The sequence below is a fragment of the Haematobia irritans genome, chromosome 3 (assembly GCF_050003625.1).
Source record: "Haematobia irritans isolate KBUSLIRL chromosome 3, ASM5000362v1, whole genome shotgun sequence".
NCBI lineage: Eukaryota > Metazoa > Arthropoda > Insecta > Diptera > Muscidae > Haematobia > Haematobia irritans.
Genome location: NC_134399.1, coordinates 33,307,462 through 33,334,233, shown reverse-complemented (window position 1 = coordinate 33,334,233; position 26,772 = coordinate 33,307,462). Strand labels below are relative to the sequence as shown.

General features: G+C 33.7%; 3 protein-coding genes and 1 long non-coding RNA gene across 5 annotated transcripts; 1 reads left to right on the top strand and 3 right to left on the bottom strand.

Moving 5' to 3' along the window:
• Nucleotides 1–2,307, bottom strand: LOC142230021 (uncharacterized). Its single transcript, XM_075300631.1, has 3 exons — nucleotides 2,039–2,307; nucleotides 787–980; nucleotides 1–715 (listed from the first exon to the last, which is right to left on the bottom strand). Exons 1-3 carry the CDS (start codon nucleotides 2,214–2,216, stop codon nucleotides 50–52), a joined length of 1,038 nt encoding a protein of 345 aa, XP_075156746.1. The 5' UTR covers nucleotides 2,217–2,307; the 3' UTR covers nucleotides 1–49.
• A 2,687-nt stretch (nucleotides 2,308–4,994) lies between these two features.
• On the bottom strand, nucleotides 4,995–6,822 carry LOC142230105 (uncharacterized). Its single transcript, XM_075300741.1, has 3 exons — nucleotides 6,594–6,822; nucleotides 6,244–6,455; nucleotides 4,995–6,192 (listed from the first exon to the last, which is right to left on the bottom strand). The coding sequence occupies exons 1-3, from the start codon at nucleotides 6,745–6,747 to the stop codon at nucleotides 5,518–5,520; spliced, it is 1,041 nt and encodes a 346-aa protein (XP_075156856.1). The 5' UTR covers nucleotides 6,748–6,822; the 3' UTR covers nucleotides 4,995–5,517.
• Nucleotides 6,823–9,736: 2,914 nt separating this feature from the next.
• Nucleotides 9,737–11,499, bottom strand: LOC142229536 (uncharacterized). Its single transcript, XR_012720427.1, has 4 exons — nucleotides 11,171–11,499; nucleotides 10,693–11,105; nucleotides 10,297–10,628; nucleotides 9,737–10,232 (listed from the first exon to the last, which is right to left on the bottom strand). It is a non-coding gene; the product is annotated as an uncharacterized LOC142229536 (long non-coding RNA).
• Nucleotides 11,500–11,528: 29 nt separating this feature from the next.
• On the top strand, nucleotides 11,529–20,359 carry LOC142229535 (uncharacterized). 2 transcript variants are annotated; one of them, XM_075300098.1, is made up of 2 exons: nucleotides 11,529–11,913; nucleotides 19,755–20,359. In XM_075300098.1, exons 1-2 carry the CDS (start codon nucleotides 11,625–11,627, stop codon nucleotides 20,342–20,344), a joined length of 879 nt encoding a protein of 292 aa, XP_075156213.1. In that variant the 5' UTR covers nucleotides 11,529–11,624; the 3' UTR covers nucleotides 20,345–20,359. The 2 variants fall into 2 exon arrangements, with proteins under 2 accessions (XP_075156213.1, XP_075156212.1); XM_075300097.1 differs by lacking the exon at nucleotides 19,755–20,359 and adding an exon at nucleotides 12,851–14,172 and having other exon boundaries at nucleotides 11,530–11,913.
• Nucleotides 20,360–26,772: the final 6,413 nt, after the last annotated feature.

The window sequence follows — 26,772 nt, the reverse complement described above, 5'->3', positions numbered from 1 at the left end:
TTATGCTTTGAAATGCATGTTCTTTTAATTAAAAGACAAATAACCGTATTTACATAGTATTCATTTGTTGCCTTTTCAATTCTAATTCTTTTTTCTTCAACGCTAGTTTTTCACAGGCCAGTCTTTCCATTACACTATGGTATCTTTCGTTTTCAATTCCTTGGTAAATCATTTCGTGCGTTTGTTTCTTCGTGGCAACTGTGTGATTCACAAAACATCTCGACATTTCTTGTAAAGCTCCCAAGATAGTTTGAGTATTTGATTCTAAAGTTTTTAATACGGCTGCTCCTTCTTCTAAATTATTATGTAAACCATTTAAAGATGTTGCAATATCTTCGTGACACTTTGTTTCATCAGTTATAAACTTTTTTACAGCATTTTGTATGGGCTGGTTCATAAGTTTTCTTTTAATTGTATTTGACGTGGCAGGTTCTTCACATGTATTATCTTGAATTTCTTCAGATTCCAATACATTTACAAGATGTACTGATGGATTATTTTGCTGGCAAGATTGTGCTGAATTATTAGGAAGTGGTGAATGGCTATTTTCTTCTTGGGTTGTTTGGATACATTTTTCATAGCTCTCTTTATCTATATCATCGTACATACCACTCAACTGTGCAATTGTTGAATCTCTAGGCGATAAAAATATATCTCTACCCTTTTTTATGGCATTCACCTTCGTTTGAACTTTTTTTCTCTTGGTCGCCCAATGCTAAAAGAATATACATATATAAAAGTATTTACCATTAAAATAGCAAAATAACAAAAGTAGCAGTGAAATACCTTCATCCAAGCACGTGGAGGTCTTCTTGGTGGTCCAACAAGGTTGAGTTTTTTTGTCATTCCCTGCCAAAGTTTCACATTTTTATATCTTGCTGCACCTTTATATGCCCCCTTTCGAGCCAATTGGGGATGTTGTTTCATAAATTCTATGATCATATCTTCTTGTAAACGATTTAGTCTGCGTGGAATCCGATCTGAAAAAAAAAACAACCTTTCGATTACCATAAAGAAGCTAACAGAACGAGAGGGAGAATTGGTTATAACAAGTTGGCTGATAAGTCCCCGGTCTGTCACATAGATGGCGTAACCAGTATTAAATGCATATTATTTTTATATAGTACCAACCTTTAAATGATTCGTGTCAAAATTTGACGCCTGTAAGTCAATTAGTTTGTTAGATAGAGCGTCTTTTGTGAAGCAACTTTTGTTATTGTAAAAAATGGAAAAAAGGAATTTCGTGTTTTGATAAAATACTGTTTTCTGAAGGGAAAAATACGGTGGAAGCAAAAACTAGGCTTGATAATGAGTTTCCGGACTCTGCCCCAGGGAAATCAACAATAATTGATTGGTATGCAAAAGCGTGGTGAAATGAGCACGGAGGACGGTGAACGCAGTGGACGCCCGAAAGAGGTGGTTACCGACGACAACATCAAAAAAATCCACAAAATGATTTTGAATGACCGTAAAATGAAGTTGATCGAGATATCAAAGGAACGTGTTGGTCATATCATTCATCAATATTTGGAAAAGCGGAAGCTCTGTGCAAAATGGGTGCCGCGCGAGCTCACATTTGAGCAAAAACAACAACGTGTTGATGATTCTGAGCGGTGTTTGCAGCTGTTAACTTGTAATATACCCCGAGTTTTTCCGTCGATATGTGACAATGGATGAAACGTGGCTCCATCACTACACTCCTGAGTCCAATCGACAGTCGGCTGAGTGGACAGCGACCGGTGAACCGTCTCCGAAGTGTGGAAAGACTCAAAAGTCCGCTAGCAAAGTAATGGCCTCTGTTTTTTGGGATGCGCATGGAATAATTTTTATCGATTATCTTGAGAAGGGAAAAACCATCAACAGTGACTATTATATGGCGTTATTGGAGCGTTTGAAGGTCGAAATCGCGGCAAAATGGCCCCGTATGAAGAAGAAAAATGTGTTGTTCCGCCAAGACAAAAAAATGTGTTTTTCTTTGTTAGACCGGGGACTTATCAGACAACCTGTTTTTCAAAAAAGGAATATATCGACGTCTTACCAAACTCTTCTTCCTCTTGCATGGGCAAAATCGTTTCCTCCTCATTGTCCGGTCCGGTTTCCTCATTGTCCGATAGAATTTCGAATTCCAAGTAGTCGTCAATATCTTCTTTAACGTAGAAGTCACCATCGGCCGTTGATATATAATGTCCTCTTAATACTTTCTTTTGCTCACTCATTTTCCACAAATAAATTGTAAAATATGATCATTTAAGCTGTAATCGCGTTTATTTACATCAAAGAGAATCAGCGGTGAATGACTACAAACAAAGAGCATTTAGCATTAAGAGGCAACTTTGTCTTTGCAAAACTGAAGCGCTAGAGGTCTCTGCCAACATAATGTCATAGAGATTTCATTGCAACCGAAGCTTTTTACTCTGGTGAGTTATCAATTTGTTTGATGTAGGATAGAGCTGTCACTCGTTAGCTTTTTAGCATATTTGTTATACCTCATACACATTACACTTCCAAAATCTACGTTAACTAGATTTCAACTGTCATTTGCCTTATAAAAAAGGAATTTCAAATCTACTTTTAGTAGATTTCAGGCCAGATGTGAATGAGCTATTAATAAATTGTAGCCTTCATTCAGTGCAAACGGCCCTTAGATTTCATAATCGACATTTATGTTACACCTTGAGTAAGATTTTATTAAACATGAGGTTTCCAAAAAAAAGCAAAAATTCAAAAAAATTGGATGCCTTGAAATTTTTTAGAAGTTACTTAAAACGATGAAATATAAAAGGATTAAGGATTACGAAAATATACCTAATCTAATCAAAATCCTTAAAATGTTTTGTTGAGTAAGATAGCGATATGACATTGGGTTTTAATTTATTTTGTCATAATTTTTTGTTTTTCGTTTCTTCATATTGTTCAGTTTGACTAAGGGCGTTTTCGTTTCGCAAAAGATATGTTGCCTTGGTGTTACACTACTTTTTTCGTCATTATATTTTCACTCAAATGATTGTGTCATTCCAAAATTATTGATAATTCATAATATTGTGAGGGATACAGGACCCAAAAGCTATAACAGTGCCCTTCATATTTTGCAAACAATTTCGAGAATGTTGCACCTTTTTTTACCAATCGAAATCGCCATAAGTGTTCGTTAAGTATGATAGCATTTGTAATTGGTTTTTAATTAATTTTTGTGTTGCTTTGCTTTTTTTTGTTAATAAAATTGAATTAAACTAAATTATTTTAATGTACAACAATTTTTTGGCGCTGTAGATTGCTATTACATAAAATATTTAAAGAATCCCGAAAATTTCTATATCTTGAAATCTCGAATCCCGGGATTTCTGAAAATCACCCCTAGTGTAGGGTGAAGTGCAATTTTATGCGATTCTACATGTCTTGGTCTATTGATATTCGGTATAGTACATGTATATAGTACATCTTGGCATTGTGATGGATCGATGGATCGTACACTCATAGAAAAAAGTCTGCTAAAAACAGCAGTCGATGTCTGCTGTTATATTTTTGTCCTTCAGGGCGTAATGAACAACAATTTATAAAATTTTTAGGTTATAAATTTTTCCCCAAAGCCTATTTAAGAACCAAAAGTAGTTTTTGGTAAATTTTTCACTGTAATATACTTACAAGCTCCTAAATACGATCAGCAAACATTTTGTTTGCTGTTATGCCTCAATTCGATAAATATTCAGATTTTTGCTCAAATTCTATAGATATTCATAAAATATTGATTTAATTATGATAGGATAGCTCCTAAGCTGACAATTTTATTTGTTTTAGCCAAAATAAAACATGTTTTAGTGTAATCGAGCTTCAAAAATAGCAGGAAATGTTTGCTATTTCAGCAAACAGTGACTGCTGTCCCTTTTTCAGCAGACTTCCTGCTGCTTTAGCAGACTTTTCTGCTGTCCCTACAAACAAATTTCTTTGGGTGTAGGCTTAATAATAAAAATCATATTAGTTCGGTAAGGAATAAATCATTTGGGGTTCTGGGATTTATAAAGCGTTGGGCGAGAAAGTTTTCGGACTGTTATATTACTAAGAGGCTTTTTACTGCCCTTGTTAGACCCATTCTCGAGTATGGCTCTATCTAATCCAATTGTCACTAACTTAATTATTCTTGTGATAAAGTTCATTAACAAATTTGGATAACTAACACATTTGTTCTTAGTTTTGTTCGGCTGATGATGATTACATCCCATTGCCTCCATTCCGCCATGGGCCGGATCATGGTGTGTACGCTATCCCTACGTTATGGGGATGAGACAATTACGGTCGGAAGGGACGGTAAAGTGGGTGTTGGGACCGTTCAAAGTAAATTGTTAGTATGCTGTACGAAATTGAAACTTTAATTAGCAAGTTATTATTATCAATAAAAGAATTAATTTCTTATAGTTTTCAATAACCTTCTGAAAAAATTTACTAGGTTATTTAAGAATTGTAAAAATATCGGTTAAAAAATATTTGTATACAAGTAGATTTCATTTTTATATTTCCCCACCATAATTGGCGACAATGTCACTTTCCAACTTTTCGATACACAGAAAAAAAATTCACCAAAATTTTTCCAACTAAAATTTTAATTCAGTTTTAAATTTAATATTCAATTAAAAATTTATTATTTAATTTAATATTCAATTAAAAATTTAATTGATTCAAAAAAATTTTTAATTGAAACACAAATCAATCACAAAAATTAAAAGAATCAATCATTTAATTAATTTTTTAATTGATACTATCATTTCAGTGATTGAAGACATTTCATTTAAAAAATGAATTGGATCAATTAAAAATTTTTTTCTGATTCAACCACGAAATTAGATTGAATCAGAAAAAAATTTTTTGCATGTACGAATCTTACAAATTGGCCACTCCATCATTTATGTTCTAACACCCATATTAATGCGAATGGAGCCTTTGCTGTACTCTGGCTTTCCATATGTGCTCAAATTTATACGAAAAATTTATATTCTAAAGCGTTTTCCATTCATTTATATGCATTATTTATTCAAATTTAAGGTAATATACATATTTGGTTTTTACTACGTTGCAAATTTTAAACATTCAAAAAAGATTGTGGAATCTAAAATTGAAATATGCCCTCATTATGTAAAGAAACCCGTTAGGCTTTAACTGCCAGTTAACAGAAAGAAAAATGGAAATATATTTTCTCCGGTTTACTTTCACTGAAAAATTTTCAGCAGTTAAGTTTCTAACTGGCATATGGAATATATACGCACGATGACAGATATATAGATATCACGGTTTAAAAGTTCGTTAGCTAACGCAGCACTAACGGAGCTTCATGAAAATGGGGTAAATAGACTTAGGACGATTTATGTCTAAGGGTAAAATAAGTCAGCATTTTTTAGAATTTTTTATCAATTATAACATTTTTTTTAAATGATATTTGTAAAATATATTCAGCTGTAATCGTTTGCTTAAAAATGAAATAGTCTTAATATATATATCAACATCACCATGAAACAAAAACAAGTACATTTAGATTGTATTCATTTGTTCTTTCTGCAACTTCAATGCCTGTTTCTTTAACAAGAGTTTTTCATGGGCTATTTTTTCCATTACCCTGTGATGTCTTTCGTTTTCCATTCTATGTTTAACCATTTCTTCAGTTTGCCTGTTCATCGCATTTGAATGCTTTACAAAAATTTGCGCCAATTTATTTAATTCCCCCAAGATATTTTGAGTATTTTCTTCTACTTTTTTTAGTAAATCTCTTCCACCCTCGAGAGCGTTATGTAGTTTGTTTAACTCCGTTGCAATATCGACGTAGCTTTTTGTTTCATTAGTAGTGATTGACTTTTCTACATCCTGTTGAATGGAATTGTCTTGTCTTTTTCTTTTAAGGGTATTCGATGAGGCAGGTTCATGAGATAGTTCATCTTTATCTTCTAGAGATTCCGATGACTTTACCAGATATGAGTATCGATTATCTTGTTGTTGATACACTTCTGAGGAATTGTCAGGAGGTGGTGAGTAACATTTACTCTCTTCTTCTAGGTCTTGGATTATTTCCTCTTCGCTTTTAACTTCTACATCATCAAACATGCCACTCAGAAAAGCAACAGCAGATTCGTTGGATGACAAAAACACATCATTACCACTTTTTATCGCATTGACCTTCCTTTGAATTACTGCTTTCTTTTCTAGCCATGCCTTAAAGAATTTGTATTAATATTTAGATAAAAAAATCTATCTATGAAATACCCTCATCCATCCATCACGGTTTCTTTTCGGTGGTCCAACAAGATTCAGTTCATTTACCAGTTCTTGCCAACGTTTCTCATTTTTGTATCTTTCTCGTTTTGTTCCATCTCTACCAGCTCCCTTGCAAGCCAACTGAGGATACTTTTTCATGAATTCTACAATCATATCTTCCTGTGTGAGATTTATTTGCCTGCGTTTTGTCGTGGAATCGTCTGAAATAAAAGCCTGTTGAGTTCATTCGGAATGACAAAATTATGTCCTACACAACGTATTGGCAGGATCAAATAAATTCAAATTTACATCAAATCCTGTTAAACAATGGAAATCTATTTAAGGTAATGATGTTTTACCTGGCAAAATCATTTCCCCATTTTCATGATTAGCAGGTTCGGAGCTGTCCGTTAGAATTGTGAATTCGTGCGATATACTGTATTCTTCAAATTCTTCTTTAACGTCGAAGTCATTTTCTTCTAAAGTTAAATAATTTTGGATATGTTCAACCATTTTATTTTTGTTTAATAATACCAAACTATATCGCGGTTGTATATATCAGCTGTAATTACAGCCAGAGGGTATAAAAATACAAGAGAACGAAAATGTCTCTTTTACAAAAACAACAAATGTCAACCGTATAGATGTCGCACAATGCATGCAGCTTTGGTATTACCGACGTTGCGGTCGAAGCGCTGTTTTGATTAATTCTTTATGAAGGCACCCGCAGTTATAATTTCAAATTGTCTGCCAAAAAATTTAATAGAATAAAAAGATTTATAAAAAAGAACATTTGTTACAACAAAGGCCGACAGAGAGCAGTTTGTTTTTGTAGAAGTTGTTTTTGTAGAACAGAAATTTTTGTTCTCTTATTTTTTATACTCTCTGTTTATCATTAAAATCCTATAATAAAAATAAATTTTATAATACAAAATGGAAAACATTTTAAGCTCTTATATATAAGAAATAACAAAGTGTTTTATTTTTTACACTGGTGATCTACAGTAGGTAACGGATATAAGCACATCTCATATAAGAAAAAAAGCGCATATAAGTAAATGTTATCGAAATAGCATGCCCCTTTGGTGTTCAGGCCGGTATGCAGCTCTTGCGAAAAATTTCCTTCCCATAAGAAATGCATTGCTATTTATGCTTGTCAAAAGCATATTTTGGAGAGATGTTGACTACTCATGACAGTAAACATTTAACCCCATATTCATAAAAGTTAACATGAACTTTAAACCTATTATTACCATACAAATTTGTTCGATAAACTGTCAGTAAATTATGACGAATATGGGCATTAATTTATTACAACCATTGTGTGAGTAAACGTTTTAAGAGTTCTGTAAATAATCAACGATTTATTTGAGGAATATTTGGAACACATGTTAACAATTTTTTAAAGCGATTTGCTGGTTTAAAATTTGTGAGCTTTATGCTTCTCTACACTAAACACAACCCGTTTTTTGTTGTAAGCCTAGTACTAAGATCACGTTTTCGCATGAAAAACTGTTATACTCCATATAAAGGGTGATTTGTTAAGAGCTTGATAACTTTTTTTTTAAAAAAAACGCATAAAATTTGCAAAATCTCATCGGTTCTTTATTTGAAACGTTAGATTGGTCCATGACATTTACTTTTTGAAGATAATTTCATTTAAATGTTGACCGCGGCTGCGTCTTAGGTGGTCCATTCGGAAAGTCCAATTTTGGGCAACTTTTTCGAGCATTTCGGCCGGAATAGCCCGAATTTCTTCGGAAATGTTGTCTTCCAAAGCTGGAATAGTTGCTGGCTTATTTCTGTAGACTTTAGACTTGACGTAGCCCCACAAAAAATAGTCTAAAGGCGTCAAATCGCATGATCTTGGTGGCCAACTTACCGGTCCATTTCTTGAGATGAATTGTTCTCCGAAGTTTTCCCTCAAAATGGCCATAGAATCGCGAGCTGTGTGGCATGTAGCGCCATCTTGTTGAAACCACATGTCAACCAAGTTCAGTTCTTCCATTTTTGGCAACAAAAAGTTTGTTAGCATCGAACGATAGCGATCGCCATTCACCGTAACGTTGCGTCCAACAGCATCTTTGAAAAAATACGGTCCAATGATTCCACCAGCGTACAAACCACACCAAACAGTGCATTTTTCGGGATGCATGGGCAGTTCTTGAACGGCTTCTGGTTGCTCTTCACTCCAAATGCGGCAATTTTGCTTATTTACGTAGCCATTCAACCAGAAATGAGCCTCATCGCTGAACAAAATTTGTCGATAAAAAAGCGGATTTTCTGCCAACTTTTCTAGGGCCCATTCACTGAAAATTCGACGTTGTGGCTCGTTAGTAAGTCTATTCATGATGAAATGTCAAAGCATACTGAGCATCTTTCTCTTTGACACCATGTCTGAAATCCCACGTGATCTGTCAAATACTAATGCATGAAAATCCTAACCTCAAAAGAATCACCCTTTAAAAAACGTTAGAGCGGAATAAATGCGAAATCTTTGTTTTGAACATTTTCAGACATATATTTATACAACCCTGGAATTTTCGCACGAAAAAATAGGCAGGCATATTATTTCACATAAATAAGTTAACATCCCTGCGTTTGAGACCCTATTTACGGAAATATATGAATATATTCGTTTTTCGCAGAAACGAACTTAGTACTAAGCAGAAGACTTAAATAAATTTTTGCTACCGAAAATTTCGCGAGAGGTGCATACCGGCCTTTAAAAAAAGAATGATGTTGAGTTACAAGTTACATGTTGCGGCGTCTATCTGCCAGTGTGGTAATTCTCTATTGTTTACCAATATACCTTTCATATTTTTAAGCAGAGTAACAATATTTAAATATTTCAGCACTTCATTTCCCTTTTTATTTAAATAAATTATAATAAGCTAGTTGCGCTTGGCGTTTAACAGTAGTACCGTCAAATTGAAAAAATGTTGGCCGGGAATTTTTTGTTTAGTATAGAAATAAAATTTTGACAAAATTTTCTAGAAAAATAAAATTTTTACAACAGTTTTTTGTTTGGTTGTTTTTTTGGTAAAATTTTCTCAAAATTTTGGTACATTATTTTTGGTTCAAGTGACAACCGTGCCTCCAGTACAAATTTGTGATAATTATCAAAATTACGCGAGCAGTGCTAATATTCATTGTAAACTAAAAATTTGTTCCAACCCAATAAACACAAACGTTTGAAAAATACTAAAATTCAATAATTTTTCAAACATTTTTTCAAAGGATTAGGGTAATATTCAAGTTGAGAAATTGTTGAGAAAATCGTGTTCTCAACAAAAAACAGACATTACCCTCAACAGTAAAATTCAACACAATAGCAATAATTTCTCAATTGTAATCCTCAAATTGAAATGCATCGCTACTCAATAATTTCTCAAACAGTTTTCAATGTGAGAAAAATAAAAAATTACCATTGTTGCGAATACTTTCAAACCACAATTTGTATGAAAGTCAATCCTAGTTCTAACTGAAAGTCAATACTAAATTTCTAGGGATTTTGTAAATTTTATTATTTTTTTCGTTAACAAATATAATAATCTTAAAAATAACATTAATAATATATAAAAATAATATAATACCAATCAAAATGTAGTTATCTTATTAAACGTATTAATAAATAAAACTATGAATACAACTTTAAATATCTTAAACATTTTTACATGTATAATTCCATTTCCTCCATAATGTTGGTGTCATTAATATGCTGGCAATTTGAAATAATTACTATCGAGGAACTTGCTGGCTTGTGTGTTAGAATAGATTCCAGCAAGAGGAAATCACAAAATATCAAACTGATGACGGGATGTAAATTGATGTAATGCACATTTTCATCCAGAAGTTCTTGATATAGGAATTGTTGCACTGTGGTTTAATTGATTGCACTTTGTAAGTTTTCTGAAAACTTTTCTTTGTTGTTCCCTTCATCGGTTTTTCATCGGCCAACATCTTCCAAGAATATACCATCCAATGATTTTAGTTTTCTGCAAAACAATCGAGTTTTGTGATTTCCATTATGTTTTCATTTCACTTTTTATTTTGACTTACCAATTTGTATTTCTTCCAATTGACCACGTACTTCGTGATTTCCTCAAGAACGTTGGTGTTACAAAATTGTTGTTATTAAAATACTGGCAATTTTCAGGAACTTGATGACCAGATAATTGGAATAAATTTACAGCAATTTCAATTCACAAAATAACAAATTAAAGCAATGATGCACATTTTCATCCAGAAGTTCTTGATATAGGAATTGTTGCACTTTGTTTTAATTGGTTGCACTTTGTAAGTTTTCTGAAAACTTTTCTTTGTTGTTTCCTTCATCGGTTTTTCATCGGCCAACATCTTCCAAGAATATACCATTCAATGATTTTAGTTTTCTGCAAAACAATCGAGTTTTGTGATTTCCATTATGTTTTCATTTCACTTTTTATTTTGACTTACCAATTTGTATTTCTTCCAATTGACCACGTACTTCGTGATTTCCTCAAGAACGTTGGTGTTACAAAATTGTTGTTATTAAAATACTGGCAATTTTCAGGAACTTGATGTCCAGATAATTGGAATAAATTTCCAACAATTTCAATTCACAAAATAACAAATTAAACCGATGATGCGATATAAATTAAACTATATCACATCGATAGTTTAATTTATATCGCATCATCGGTTTAATTTTTATTTTGTGAATTGCGAATTATCATCCAGTAGTTGTTGATATGGAAAAGCATAAATACCAAGTTTTTTTGGTTGCACTTTGATTTATGGAAACTTTCTCTTCTCGATAAGCCACTACCATTTTTCATCGGCCAGCCTCTTAATGTGTCCAAGAATCAGCATCCAAATATTTTAGTTGTCTGCAAAGAGGTTTGAGTTTAGTGACTTCCTTAAAGTTTTCATTTCGTGTTTTAGTTTTACTTACCAATTATTGTAAGCAATTTCAATTGATTATTAAAAAATTTCCACATTTTTTTATTTCTTCCACGAACTTTGTTGTCCAAAGTAGTATTGAAAACCATGTGGTTTTTTCGTTGCATTTCAGGGTAGTGTTTTGTCAAAGTTTTCTCCAATTATCTTCAACACATTTTCAAAGTTTTCGTCAACATTTTGCCAAATTGGTTGTAATTCGCAGACAATTTGAAGATGAGCTTTTTCAAGTCAAGTTGAATTTATATTGAAAATGATATTTACCCTCAAACTGAAGAGGTGTTGCATTTGAAAAACGCTCATCCTGTGTTTATTGGGAACGTTTGTTCCTGTACAAATTTGAGTTGACAACATTGGCAACAGCTGTTTGTAAACAACGGATAGTTAAAGTGTTGCTGGGATATTGAAAGGACTCCTTTCTTGCAGAATTGTGAAAATATTGTTGTAAAATGAGCTCAAAAAGCAACGACGGATATAATCAGTTTCCAGAGTGTGGGAATGTCTCTGTTAAAGAAGAACCATCAACAAAATTTGATCCAAATGATCCATTACAAATTCTACCCGATTTCACATCTCCCGATATGTTGTTTGAGGGTGTACAATCTGACGATTCTGATGACACTTCAAATACTGAACCCTCAACATCCAAAATATCAAAATTAGATGGCTCCAATAGTTTTCTAGAAGCAATGGAAGTGGGTGACTTATCGTATCAAAGACGGGAAAAGGTGCAGAGAAGTAAGTTGGAATTTTTTTTATATGAGTACATTTTTTTTAGCTGTAAGCCAGGACTACTAGCTAATTTTGGGGTCTGCGAGTCAGTTTTTTAATGAAATATGTAAAATCAATCATCTATGCATGTTCCAAAATAGATTGCACACTTTTTGAGAAGGGTATTTAATAATATAACAAAATAAGCTTATCTAGAAGCTCTCTTAGTGAAGCTGATTTGGATGGTTATAGCGCTAGCACCAATTGCATTATAGTTAGTAGACAGGGTTACTTTATCTCCATTCTAAGTGCTGTTGATCAGCGATTTTCTATCTTGGGTTCACGTTTGAAATGGCAACGCCGAAGTCGCGTGTTTAGAATTTTGTAGGAAATATTCTTTCCACAGTGAAACAACGGGAAATATAATTAACCGATCGCATATGTTATCCATAAGGGCCATTGACTCGAACACTCATTTGCCTGCGTACTTCTGCTGCCTATGTCATCAACCGTGTGGCGGAGGATTTTGTTGCAGAATTTCTCTCATTTTCTAGAGGTATAGCCAAAATCGCCCGATTATCGTGATAACATTAATCCTTAATGGGAATGGTTGTTAGTTTATTTAATTACAGCTCCCTCAAATCTGGTAACCATTATTATAAATGGATTTCTCGTTTTGTATAACTTTCTCTCATTTATCCATAATATAAAGCGTTTTCATACAAGTAAAAACTGCTGCTTAGGTAAAAACAAGTCGCTCTTTACAACGCTAAGTTGTTGTCTTACATATAAAAAAGAAAAACAATAATCGAAATTTTTGTGATATTTGTAAAATCGAATCGTTTAAACTTCTGTGTCAGCCATGTCCAATTATCAAAGTGCTGCAATAATTAAAAATATAAAATAGAAATTCCCTTTTATAGAAACGTGAGACTGTACATGTGAAAAATAAATTTCTTTTCAGTATGGTCTGATGAAGAAACCAGATTGCTTTTACATCTTTATGGTCGTTGCTTGTCTGACATTGGTCCACACAAAACGTTTAAACACAAAAAAGATATGTGGATCACCATATCATCCAGATTTCGAGACAAGACTCCCAAGCAATGTGAAGAAAGATTTAAAACAGTCTTGCGAAGACGAAGAAAATGGGCCTCCAGAATGAATAATCCTTTCCAGGGTAAAAGAATGCGAACACCGAAAAAAGATATATTACATTTCGAACCAGAATGTCAAATAACCATTGAAAATGAAGTTCCAACAAAATCCCAGACACCACAATTCAATCAACCGAAACCTCAAATACCGGCCAGAGATGTACATCAGGTATCAAAAAAGAGCAATGATCAAGGCTCTAATCAATCAAAAAATGCAGAAAGTAGAATAGAACCGAGTGCGCAAATACAACAGTCAATTACCGAACACAATTGTGCGGCTATAGAAGCAACATTATTAGAGATTGCTGCAAAGAAGGAAGAAGCCAGAGAAAGGCGTCACAAAGAAAAAATGGCCGCAATAGAAAAGTTGCAAAATATGCTTCAAAAAATTCTAGAGGGAAGAAATTGTATTTAACTGTATTCAATATATGAATATATATTTTAAATTTATATATATATATAAGTTTCAAATAGATATAGAAATGCCTCAGTATAATTTTTCGCTAAGATATAAGTCTATTTATACCGCTTGTGTGCTAAAAAATCTTAGGAAATTAAAACTTGTTTTTAAATTCAAAATGTATTTTATTACAATCGAATTCCATTCGATATACCTTTATTTTATAAGGTCGCATCATTCCGTTTTGTATATTTTGATATGATTTAAATAAGGAAACATCATCGCAAGCATGTATAAATTTACTCATTTTGATTCTAAAAGGGAGTTTTCTGTAAAAAAAATTCCCATTTATGGTATTTTAAAATAATACAGTACAAATGAATCACAAATAAATATTAATTTTTTACAAAATTATAGAAATGTATTTTCTTTTTTGAAAAGTTTCTAATTATATTTTATGTATGACATTTTAGACTATTTATCTTAGAATTTTCATTGGAATATGGGTATACAACAAGATTATTGTCTTAAATACTACAGTATGGAAATTACAATGTTATAACAGGTTGGCTGATAAGTCCCCGGTCTGACACATAGATGGCGTCGCTAGTATTAAATGCATATTATTTTTATATAGTACCAACCTTCAAATGATTCGTGTCAAAATTTGACGTTTGTAAGTCAATTAGAAGCAACTTTTGTTATTGTGAAATAAATGGAAAAAAGGAATTTCGTGTTTTGATAAAATACTGTTTTCTGAAGGGAAAAATACGGCGGAAGCAAAAACTTGGCTTGATAATTAGTTTCCGGACTCTGTCCCAGGGAAATCAACAATAATTGATTGGTATGTAAAATTCAAGCTTGGTGAAATGAGCACGGAGGACGGTGAACGCAGTGGACGCCCGAAAGAGGTGGTTAGCGACGAAAACACAAAAAAAAATCCACAAAATGATTTTGAATGACCGTAAAATGAAGTTGATCGAGATAGCAGAGGCCTTAAAGATATCAAAGGAACGTGTTGGTCATATCATTCATCAATATTTGGATATGCGGAAGCCCTGTGCAAAATGGGTGCCGCGCGAGCTCACATTTGACCAAAAACAACAACGTGTTGATGATTCTGAGCCGTGTTTGCAGCTGTTAACTCGTAATACACCCGAGTTTTTCCGTCCATATGTGACAATGGATGAAACATGGCTCCATCACTACACTCTTGAGTCCAATCGACAGTCGGCTGAGTGGACAGCGACCGGTGAACCGTCTCCGAAGCATGGAAAGACTCAAAAGTCCGCTGGCAAAGATGGCCTCTGTTTTAGATGCGCATGGAATAATTTTTATCGATTATCTTGAGGAGGGAAAAACCATCAACAGTGACTATTAAATGACGTTATTGGAGCGGTCGAAATCACGGCAAAACGGCCCCATATGAAGAAGAAAAACGTTTTGTTCCACCAAGACAACGCACCGTGCCACAAGTCATTGAGATGATGGCAAAAATTCATGAATTGGGCTTCGAATTGTTTCCCCACCCACCGTATTCTCCAGATCTGGCCCCAGCGACTTTTTCTTGTTCTCAAACCTCAAAAGGATGCTCGCAGGGAAAAAATTTGGCTGCAATGAAGAGGTGATCGTCGAAACTGAGGCCTATTTTGAGGTAAAACCGAAGGAGTACTACCAAAATGGTATCAAAAACTTGGAAGGTTGTTATAATCGTTGTATCGCTCTTGAAGGAAACTATCTTCTTCTTTGTTAGACCGGGAACTTATCAGCCAACCTGTTAATAATCTTTGTGTTATTGAAAAAATGGTAATAATTTGCATTCTTAGTATTAACACAGGTAAAGATTCCCATAATGCTACGATGCCACTATAGTCTTACATACACATATATATCAAACAGTAAGCGGCAACAACTTCAGTAAGATTACCGCGGCTTCTGCCATAAACTCTACCTGGAAGAACTTTTTAGGAAAGAGAGAAATATCGCTGGCAAATAAATGGAAAGTGTACACGGCGGTATGTAGATCCATTCAGAATTATGCTGCTCAGGTGTGGGGATTCGGAAACTTCAAAGAGGTGGATTCTTTTCAAATGTATTTCCTTAAAAAGATATTGAATTTACCTAGCCACACTCCCAACTATATACTTATGCTGGAAACAAACATTGAAGCAGCACATCTATTCTCGCTACGACTTCATCTGAAGTACATTGAACGTACCTTGTTTTCATACAACTCGAATAGACTACCACATATGCTGTCGACGTTGCTACTTCAAAGGGATATATTTTGGGTAAAGGAATTAAAAATGCAAGCTGCACATCTCAATATACAATGGCCGGGAACTTTAATTACTCATACGGAATGGAATGAGTTTAGCTCAGAATTACTCTATAGAACAAAAGTACACAATCTTTCACACAATTTACAAAGAAAAGAGATGAGTCAATCAAGACACTACAAATATTTAAACCACTTGAGGGCAGAATTTTATATCAATGGAAACTTTCCTCAAGACTGCATAACAATATTATTCAAAGCAAGAGCCGGGCTCATAAATTTGAACAGTAATCGTTTTGGCGCTTCACGTGAGAGCAAATTATGCAGTCTCTGTAATATGAATGAGAGCGAAACTCTGTATCATTTTCTTGGACGATGCCCAATATTTCGAGATAATAGAAGAGCCATATTCAACCAAAATGTTCTTACAGAGGCGGAAATGCTACATATCCTAGATGGCAACTATGTTACGGATTGGCAAAATCTAATAACATATATAAGATATTGCTCCAAATATAGAAACTTCTTAATTTCTGAATATAATTAAATGTATTGCAAATATGTAAATTTTAAAAATGAATCGACAGACGTTTTATTAACATTGTCGAGTAAAAACGATATTTATTTTTCTTTATATACTTACATACATTAAACCTGAATTGTTACTTAGTAATATATGCTGAAATTAGTACAATAAAGAAGAATACTACTACTACTAATTACCGCGGCTTCTGATGTTGTTAGAAGAGGAATTGGCACGTTGTAGTTCCCAAAATAGCTCCAGATCTGCCAACATAGTAGTTTAACCTGTAGAGAAACCCATCTTCAAGAATAAAATTGATATCAAATATTGGAGCGAATTTATTTCGACCCACCTCAATGTACATATTGATACTCGGGCTTAGACAATGTAAACTTATTACCTTATTAAGTATATATGGCAGACTCAGTCAGATCCGTGGACACTGTGCGTCATCTTAAACATAGACTGGCGGTATCACAATGGACTGAATAGTCTAAGTGAGCCTGAAACTTAATCGGTCTGCCACTTTAACCTAATCTAACCTAGCATAGACTGGCGAAAATATTTCAACGGGATAACTTAGCAGTTCCTTATTCACCAAATGTGGGTTTCTGGCCTTATTTGTAAAATAAGAACAATGTTTCAATCGACCCTCATGGCTGTCGGTCCTAAGCACCTCGGTCAATACAAGGAGTTTAGTACTGCAACGACCCCATTATATTGGAAGTTACTAGTACAATATCTCAATCAGATGGCTTAGCAAGTCAATTCTCAATTTCTATGGGAAATATGAAGTGCACAAAGGCAATGCATAATTGTGTAGTAAAAAGGTGGGGTGGAATGTGGTGGTATAGGTATTTTTAGTTAAATGTTATTCTACAAGGGAATAATTTTAAACCCTACTAAAGTTGGCTCAGATGTAATTTTTTTTATACCCTCCATCATAGGATATATTAACTTTGTCATTCCGTGTGTAACACTTCGAAATATTGCTCTAAGACCCCGTAAAGTATATATATTCTGGGTCGTGGTGAAATTCTGAGTCGATCTAAGCATGTCCGTCCGTCCGTCCGTCTGTTGAAATCACGCTAACTTCCGAACGAAACAAGCTATCGACTTGAAACTTGGCACAAGTAGTTGCTATCAATGTAGGTCGGATGGTATTGAAAATGGGCCATATCGGCCCACTTTTACGTATAGCCCCCATATAAAGGGACCCTCAGATTTGGCTTGTGGAGCCTCTAACAGAAGCATATTTCATCCGATCCGGCTGAAATTTGGTATATGGTGTTGGTATATGGTCACTAACAACCGTGCAAAAATTGGTCCACATCGGTCCATAATTATATATAGCCCCCATATAAACCGATCCCCAGATTTGGCTTGTGGAGCCTTTAAGAGAAGCATATTTCATCCGATCCGGCTGAAATTTGGTACATGGTGTTGGTAGATGGTCTCTAACAATCATGCAAAAATTAGTCCACATCGGTCCATAATTATATATAGCTCCCATATAAACCGATCCCCAGATTTGGCTTGTGGAGCCTCTAAGAGAAGCATATTTCATCCGATCCGGCTGAAATTTGGTACATGGTGTTGGTATATGGTCTCTAACAATCATGCAAAAATTGGTCCACATCGGTCCATAATTATATATAGCCCTTATATATACCGATCCCCAGATTTGGCTTGCGGAGCCTCAAAGAGAAGCAAATTTCATCCGATCCGGCTGAAATTTGGTACATGATGTTGGTATATGGTCTCTAACAACCATGCAAAAATTGGTCCACATCGGTCCATAATTATATATAGACCCCATATAAACCGATCTCCAGATTTGGCTTGCGAAGCCTCAAAGAGAAGCAAAGTGCATCCGATCCGGCTGAAATTTGGTACATGATGTTGGTATATGGTCTCTAACAACCATGAAAAAATTGGTCCACATCGGTCAATAATTATATATGGACCCCATATAAACCGATCTCCAGATTTGGGTTGCGGAGCCTCAAAGAGAAGCAAATTTCATCCGATCCGCCTGAAATTTGGTACATGATATTGTTATATGGTCTCTAATAACCATGCAAAAATTGGTCCACATCGGTTCATAATTATATATAGCCCCCATATAAGCCGATCCCCAGATTTGGCTTGCGAAGTCTCCAAGAGAAGCAAATTTCATCCGATCCGCCTGAAATTTGGTACATGATATTGTTATATGGTCTCTAATAACCATGCAAAAATTGGTCCACATCGGTCCTTAATTATATATAGCCCCCCATATAAAACGTTCTACAGATTTGACCTCCGGAGCCTCTTGGAGGAGCAAAATTCATCCAATCCGGTTCAAATTAGGAACGTGGTGTTAGTATATGGTCGCTAACAACCAAAAATTGGTCCATATCGGTTCATAATCATGGTTACCACTAGAGCCAAAAATAATCTACCAAAATTTTATTTATATAGTAAATTTTGTCAAAATTTTATTTCTATAGAAAATTTTGTCAAAATTTTATTTCTAGAGAAAATTTTGTTAAAATTTTATTCGGTTCCTAATAAAAGTCTCATCATTGTCAAAATTTTATTTCTATAGAAAATTTTGTTCAGATTTTATTCGGTTCATAATCATGGTTGCCACTCGAGCCAAAAATAATCTACCAAGATTTTATTTCTATAGAATATTTTTTCAAAAGTCTATTTCTATAGAAAATTTTGTTAAAATTTTATTTCTGTAAAAATTTTTGTCAAAATTTTCTTTCTATAGAAAATTTTGTCAAAATTTTTATTTCTATAGAAAATGTTGTTAAAATTTTATTTCTGTAGAAAATTTTGTCAAAATTGTATGTCTACTTTGTCAAACTGAATTATATACGTATTGGATCGATCTTTTTTGATTTAATGTATACCACGTATGGAGTTACATACAATTTAGAAGATGGTGTTAGGAGGTTTTAAGATACCTTGCCATCGGCAAGCGTTACCGCAACTTAAGTAATTCGATTGTGGATGGCAGAAGAAGTTTCTACGCAATCCATGATGGAGGGTACATAAGCTTCGGCCTGGCCGAACTTACGGCCGTATGTACTTGTTTTGTCATTCTATCTCTCCATCATGTTAGATATTTAGATACTCGAAGTCGATTTTGGTCAAATTTAGGCATTTCTAGAAATTATCAATGGGAATTGAATATTAGGGAAATTTTCTACTATGTGTCCCTGTACTGTGAAAACTCTCAGATTTGAGAGGATGTTTTTAATATGATACTAGCAAACGTGAAAATTGTCTACTTTTGAGAGGACTCATGTATTCAAAGGGTCCAAGTTTGGGAGGTCATACTATATATATACGATCAACCATTAGAAATACATCATAGATTAAGGGCAACGGCTTAAGATTTTTTATAAATTTTTTTAATATGACCCACTGTAGTGCAATCACACTAGTTACAGTTATTTTACCATTTTTTTTTATTTTCCACATTTAACGTTAATAAATGATAATTTCTTTTTATAGTATGGACCGATATCGAAACCAAATTCCTTTTAAAACTCTACGCAAAATACTTGACCGAAATAGGGCCAATGAAGAGGTTCAGAAACAAAAAACAAATGTGGGCCGAAATAGCAACGAAAATTCCCGGAATGACTGCCACACAATGTTTAGAACGTGTAAAGACAATAATGAAGAGAAAAAGAAATCGGCGACCCGCAATTAAAGTTAGTAAAAGAAATGGTGAAGTCTTGGAGCTTGAGTCGAATGATGGTAAATATATTGTTGAATTCCATAGTGAAGAGTTAGATGTGCCAGAAAATGATATAGACACATCAAGAACTGAAACTCCTCCGGTGATAAACGAAGCACAAACAGATCTAAATTATAGTATGGAATCGAGAAATAACTCTGTCTCTAAGTCCCAACAAACAGAAATCATCAATCAACAACCAATTGTTAAAAAAATAATAACACTGGAAGAAACCCTCTTAGCGATAGCCGATCGAAGAGAGGAAGCAAGAGAAAGACGTCATAGAGAGAAAATGGAAGCGACCAAAGAAACCCAAAATATTCTACGACAAATACTGGCCGAAGTACGAAAATCAAAATAAATTGTTTTGTACAAACGTTTGCATGTTTTTAATTTATTGTTTCTTGATTCGGATACTCAGCAATAATCCATCGCTGAATAACTTTATTTGGTCGAAACTGGAATTGAACCCACGATCCCTTGTATGCAAATCGAACTTTATTGAAAAATCTTATTTGATTTGAAATGTTTAGCTCGTTTTCTACCGAAAATTAACCAAAAGTCTAAAGTCGACTTTCAATAATTTTCAAACTGGAAAATTTTAAAAACAAGTAAGGAAAGTCTAAAGTCGGGCGGGGCCGACTATATTATACCCTGCACCACTTTGTACATCTAAATTTTCGATACCATATCACATCCGTCAAATGTGTTGGGGGCTATATATAAAGGTTTGTCCTAAATACATACATTTAAATATCACTCGATCTGAACAGAATTTGATATACTTCTACAAATCTATAGACTCAAAATTTAAGTCGGCTAATGTACTAGGGTGGAACACAATATTAGTAAAAAATATGTGAAACATTTAAATCTGAAGCAATTTTAAGGAAACTTCGCAAAAGTTTATTTATGATTTATCGCTCGATATATATGTATTAGAAGTTTAGGAAAATTAGAGTCATTTTTACAACTTCTGGACTAAGCAGTGACGATTTTACTGTTGGTATTTTGACCATTTTTGTCGAAATCAGAAAAACATATATATGGAAGCTATATCTAAATCTGAACCGATTTCAACCAAATTTGGCACGCATAGCAACAATGCTAATTCTACTCTCTGTGCAAAATTACAACTAAATCGGAGTTAAAAATTGGCCTCTGTGGTCATATGAGTGTAAATCGGGCGAAAGCTATATATGGGAGATATATCTAAATCTGAACCGATTTCAACCAAATTTGGCACGAATAGCAACAATGCTAATTCTACTCCCTGTGCAAAATATCAACTAAATCGAAGCGAAAAAATTGGCCTCTGTGGTCATATGAGTGTAAATCGGGCGAAAGCTATATATGGGAGATATATCCAAATCTGAACCGATTTCAACCAAATTTGGCACGCATAATTACAATGCTAATTCTACTCCCTATGCAAAATTTCAACTAAATCGGAGCAAAAAAATTGGCCTCTGTGGGCAAATGAGTGTAAATCGGGCGAAAGCTATATATGGGAGCTATATCTAAATCTGAACCGATTTTGCTGATATTTTGCAAGTTTTTCGAGACTCATAAAATATTCGGATGTACGGAATTTGAGGAAGATCGGTTGATATACACGCCAATTATGACCAGATCGGTGAAAAATATATATGGCAGCTATATCTAAATCTGAACCGATTTTTTCCAAAATCAATAGGGATCGTCTTTGAGCCGAAACAGGACCCTATACCAAATTTTAGGAGAATCGGACTAAAACTGCGAGCTGTACTTTGGACACAAAAATCGACTCACAATTTAATTCTAAGCCGATCCGTATACTAAAAGGTTGGTCTAAGATTACTCCTTCTTGGCGTTACATACAAATGCACAAACTTATTATACCCTGTACCACAGTAGTGGTGAAGGGTATAATTAATCAAAAATCCAAATGTCGGCTTTCAATATTCACAAAAGTCGACTTTCAAATTTCAACTTTTTCCAAATCGAATTTTTAAAATATTAATTGTTTTGAGATTATTAAAATGTAGTATTTTAAACTTTTTAACGACTTGTTTTTAACTTATAAAATACATAACATTTCTCTTTCAATTCAACATCAATATGCAATCAAATCGTCTTCTTCCAAATAATTCCAAAGTTGATTTTAAAGGATCAAAATGTGGACTTTGACTTTGTTTTGACAAAAAGTCGGTTATTTGCTCTTGCTATACTGAGAATAATCAAAAATTTAAAAGTCGCCTTTCTATAATTACATAAAAAATCGATTTTGACTTTAAAAGATGATTTGACTTGATTTTTAAAAAATGAACATTTCGATTTTAAAGATTACAAAAAGCCGACTTCGTCTCGATTTTGACAAAATGTCAATTAGGATATTTTCGACTCGATTATTTAATGCTTAACTTATTCCCTGTCCGAAGACAAAAAATATATGAATTTTTGATTAATTTCAGGACAATAGCACCATTATTGCAGTCAATAGTGGCTATAAAAAATATGTTCCAAATATGGAGGACAAACATATACAATCAAACACTTTTTTACATATTAAATTTAAAATATATTTTTGCGAAATTAATATAAGGAATTATAGAAATCCATTGACACGCTTATATGTTAATAACTTAACAATTAATATCGTTAGCTTAATGTGTAAAGGTGCTAAGTCAAATTTTTGAAATTTTACAGGAGAGACAAAAAGCTTAATAAATTGTGAAACAAACCTATTTTCGAAAAACTGTAAATGTAGTTACCATAAATGCTTTCAATACAAACAGTAAACTTTCCGCAAAATCGCACAAAAAAAAATTGCTATTAAAATTTTTTTAGCAAAGTCTACACAACCTAAAATTTGGTTCTGACTTAGCAATTTTACACATCATTACCAATCAGAGATAAAAACAGATATTTAATATATATATTTTTTTGGTAAACTATGTATTTCTGATTTATCTGTCTATCTGCATCTTAAACCATTTTTTTGTAAAAGGTGACTTAGCACCTTTACACATTAAGCTAACGATATACATATATTACTTACTAAATTTATCATTATCATTGTTTTTTTTTTTAATACTTTGTTAGATTAATTAAATGTTCCTTTATTTCATTTCTTTTAATGTGACCCAGTTGTTCTAACTTATCAATATTTACGCTATTAATTGGGGGATATTTTTGTATATCATCAATTTCATAATCAATTTGTATTTCTTGTGTAGGAAAATCACCTCTACTTAAACATATATTGTGTATAACACAACATGATTTTACAAATTGAAACATCGTTTCAACATTACGAAATTCCAATGTTTTTGTTAACTGACGAAAACGAGATCTGAAAACTCGTATAGACCTCATCCTACTATCACATGTCTGATGGAACATTCTGTTGAAGTTTCTTTCCGATTCACTTAAATTCTCATCATCTGGGTAGGGTGTTAAAATATATTCATTAAGAGCATACATATTATTATCGGCCAACAAATGATATTGTGGGGAGCATATTTTAGATAAATCATTGCCAATTAATGAAGGATTAATAATTTCTGAATCTGGTGGTATATTACTTAAATCGGTACAACTAACATGAAGAAATCTGCAATGGGCATCACATATTGCCTGCATAAGTAAAGGTCCGGCAGTTTCGCTTTTAGTGACAGTTTTTACGGGGATTAAACATCGTGTTACACAGCCCAATACGTTGGGGAAACCTGCTATCTATTAATGTAAAAAAATATAGTTTCAAAAATATTTACGTTTTTGACGGCTATTTTCATGTAGCTCCGTTAGTTAGTTAACAGAAAGAAAATTGCACATATTTTCAGCAGTTAAGTTCTTAACTGACATGGAATATATAGTCAAAATGACAGATATATCCATAGTACGATATAAAACTTCATTAGCTAATGCAGCACTAACGGAACTTCATGAAAATGGGGGGTAAGTAAAATAACTATTTACATCTTCGAAATCTATCGCAATTGCTTCCTTTTCATCATCTGCATGCGGAAACGTAATTGTATCATTGAGAATGTCGGTACTGAAAAATTTAAGAACTCTACTAAAAGTTTTATGCATCGTCGATATGGATATATCAAAGAGGGATGAAGTTTCGCGAAATATGGTTTTGTGAACACTAAACCTGTAAACATAAAGATTGAAATTTTGCAAATTTTATAAGTTTTACATATTTGTTTTGATGGCACCTACCAGAGAAATAATAACAATTGTATCTCTGGTTTCAATTGTTTTTTACCACCTTGGTATATCCGTTTATCATATGAATTGGAATATAATTTTACTAAATGCCTGAAAGTTTCCCGGCTCATACCAAAGTTGTCCATAAACTGAAAGAGAGATTGATTTTAGTACTATTTGCCTGTAATGAATGAAATTTATTTATTTATTCATTCTTTCTGAATCCAACATATATGGATTTTGATTGTACCAAAACTGATCTTAAATTATAAATTAAGATACAAAAGCGAAAAATAAAATGATTTACAAAAATTACAAAAACAAAAACTATAATTCAATCAATTAAAAAAGCACACAGAAAGCATTCAATCATGTACTGAATTGTTGCAATTATTTTTTTTTCAATTTATTTATTTATTACAAGATTTACAATCATAATAAATTATGAAAATAAATATAAAAAACAATTAGGTGCTAACAACAAAGGTTTTTGACCTTTATTATACCCACCACCATAGAATGGTGACGGGGGTATAATAAGTTTGTCATTCCGTTTGTAACACATCGACATATCGATTTCCGACAATATAAAGTATATATATTCTTGATCAGGGAGAAATTCTAAGACGATATAACGATGTCCGTCTGTCTGTTGTAATCACGCTACAGTCTTCAATAATGAAGCAATCGTGCTGAAATTTTGCACAAACTCGTCTTTTGTCTGCAGGCAGGTCAAGTTCGAAGATGGGCTATATCGGTCCAGGTTTTGATATAGTCCCCATATAAACCGACCTCCCGATTTGGGGTCTTGGGCTTATAGAAATCGAAGTTTTTATCCAATTTGCCTGAAATTGAAAATCTAGAGGTATTGTAGGACCACAAATACGTGTGCCAAAAATTGTGAGTATCGGTCCATATTTTGGTATAGCCCCCATATAGACCGATCTCCCGATTTTACTTCAGTTTTTTATTCGATTTACCTGAGTTTTTTTAGTTTTTATCCAATTTGTCTAAAATTGGAAATCTAGAGGTATTTTATGACCATAAAGAGGTGTGCCAAAAATGGTGAGTATCGGTCCATATTTTGGTATAGCCCCCATAAAGGATGATACGGTCAAAATTTGGTTAATATAAACTTGACGTATTTCTTTCAATTTTGCATTTAAAAAACCTGAACACCCCTCAATTTGAAGGTGTGTGTGTGTAGAATGTTGCTCTTATTTTGATTTTGGAATTCACTCTTCAGTTGTTGGGGAAAGGTAGCAGATATTTTCAAGCACATAAAACTGTCAAAGTTCGCAAAAAAATATCTGGTTTGGCAAGCCATCTGTACCTGTGGCTTGAAAAGCAGCATTTTCATAGCTTCCGGGACTGTCAACCAAGAAATTTACGTGAAAGAGTGTTTGAATAAACGTCTGCTGCCTTTCCTGAAGAAACACGGTTGTTCCGTACTGTTTTCGCCGGATTTGGCATCTTGCCATTACGGTAAAAAGGCCATGGAGTGGTACGCCGCCAACAACGTGCAGGTGGTTCCCAAGGACAAGAACCCTCCCAACACGCCAGAGCTCCGCCCAATTGAGAAATACTGGGCTATTGTCAAGCGGAACCTAAAGAAGACCAAAAAAACTGCTAAGCACGAGCAGCAGTTCGAGGCAAACTGGCTTTCTGCGGCGAAGAAGGTGGACAAGGTGGCTGTACAAAATCTGATGGCAGGTGTCAAGCGTGAGGCCCGGCAATCCGGATTTGGAAAAGCGCCTAACTGAATATTTTTCCTGAATTTTATACTAATTGAACTTGAAAAAGAAACTTAATTTGATTTTTTAAATAATCGATTTCACCGGTTTACACGCGTTTTCCCTTGACCAAATTTTGACCGTATCACCCTTTATAGACCGATCTCCCGATTTTACTTCTTGGGCTTATAGAAACCGCAGTTTTTATTCAATTTGCCTGAAATTGGAAATCTAGAGATATTGTTTTTATCGGTCCATTTGGTAATGCCTCCATATAGACCGACTTCACTTCTTGAGGGTGTAGAAGGCGCACTGATCATGAAAATTGCTTGAAACTCAATGTAAAATTTCCAGATTTTACTTCTACAGATTTAAGATTTCAAATCAAGACGTTATTTTATAATTTTCTTGCACACTTACAAGAGATGGTAATGATTTCTCTAAAACTCTAACAAAAATGGTTCTTATAAATCCAGAATCTGATATAGTCCTCATAGGTGAAATCTTTAAATTGATCTTCGGGAAGTGTCCTCAAGTCCTCAAGCCCTCCTGAAATTTCAAAGAAACCCTAATATTTGGTTCATGGTGGTGAGTATTTAAGATTCGGCCCGGCCGAACTTAGTGCTGTATATACTTGCTTTTTAATTGAAATCGCTTCATTCACAAAAATTAATTTATTTATTTATTTTTTTATTTATTTCAAAAATTTTCCGTAATACAAAGCCTATAAGGCCAATTGATTTATATTACTTATAACAAATCCTGAGTAATTATTATTATACTTATAAAGTCAAGTACTCAAATTATTCTATATAGAAATAATAGAATATTAATTAGAAATAAAAAATTTTTATTTCCT

What these genes read in the sequence shown, in the direction of transcription:
- LOC142229535 (XM_075300097.1), top strand. Translation starts at nt 11,625, where the DNA reads ATGAGCTCAAAAAGCAACGACGGATATAATCAGTTTCCAGAGTGTGGG. An exon ending in ACGGGAAAAGGTGCAGAGAA is followed by an intron (nt 11,914 to 12,850) that starts GTAAGTTGGAAT and finishes ATTTCTTTTCAG; the next exon opens with TATGGTCTGATGAAGAAACC.
- LOC142230021 (XM_075300631.1), bottom strand. Translation starts at nt 2,216, where the DNA reads ATGAGTGAGCAAAAGAAAGTATTAAGAGGACATTATATATCAACGGCC. An exon ending in GCAAGAGGAAGAAGAGTTTG is followed by an intron (nt 981 to 2,038) that starts GTAAGACGTCGA and finishes TTTTTTTTTCAG; the next exon opens with ATCGGATTCCACGCAGACTA. An exon ending in CTCCACGTGCTTGGATGAAG is followed by an intron (nt 716 to 786) that starts GTATTTCACTGC and finishes ATATTCTTTTAG; the next exon opens with CATTGGGCGACCAAGAGAAA.
- LOC142230105 (XM_075300741.1), bottom strand. Translation starts at nt 6,747, where the DNA reads ATGGTTGAACATATCCAAAATTATTTAACTTTAGAAGAAAATGACTTC. An exon ending in TGGGGAAATGATTTTGCCAG is followed by an intron (nt 6,456 to 6,593) that starts GTAAAACATCAT and finishes CTTTTATTTCAG; the next exon opens with ACGATTCCACGACAAAACGC. An exon ending in ACCGTGATGGATGGATGAGG is followed by an intron (nt 6,193 to 6,243) that starts GTATTTCATAGA and finishes AAATTCTTTAAG; the next exon opens with GCATGGCTAGAAAAGAAAGC.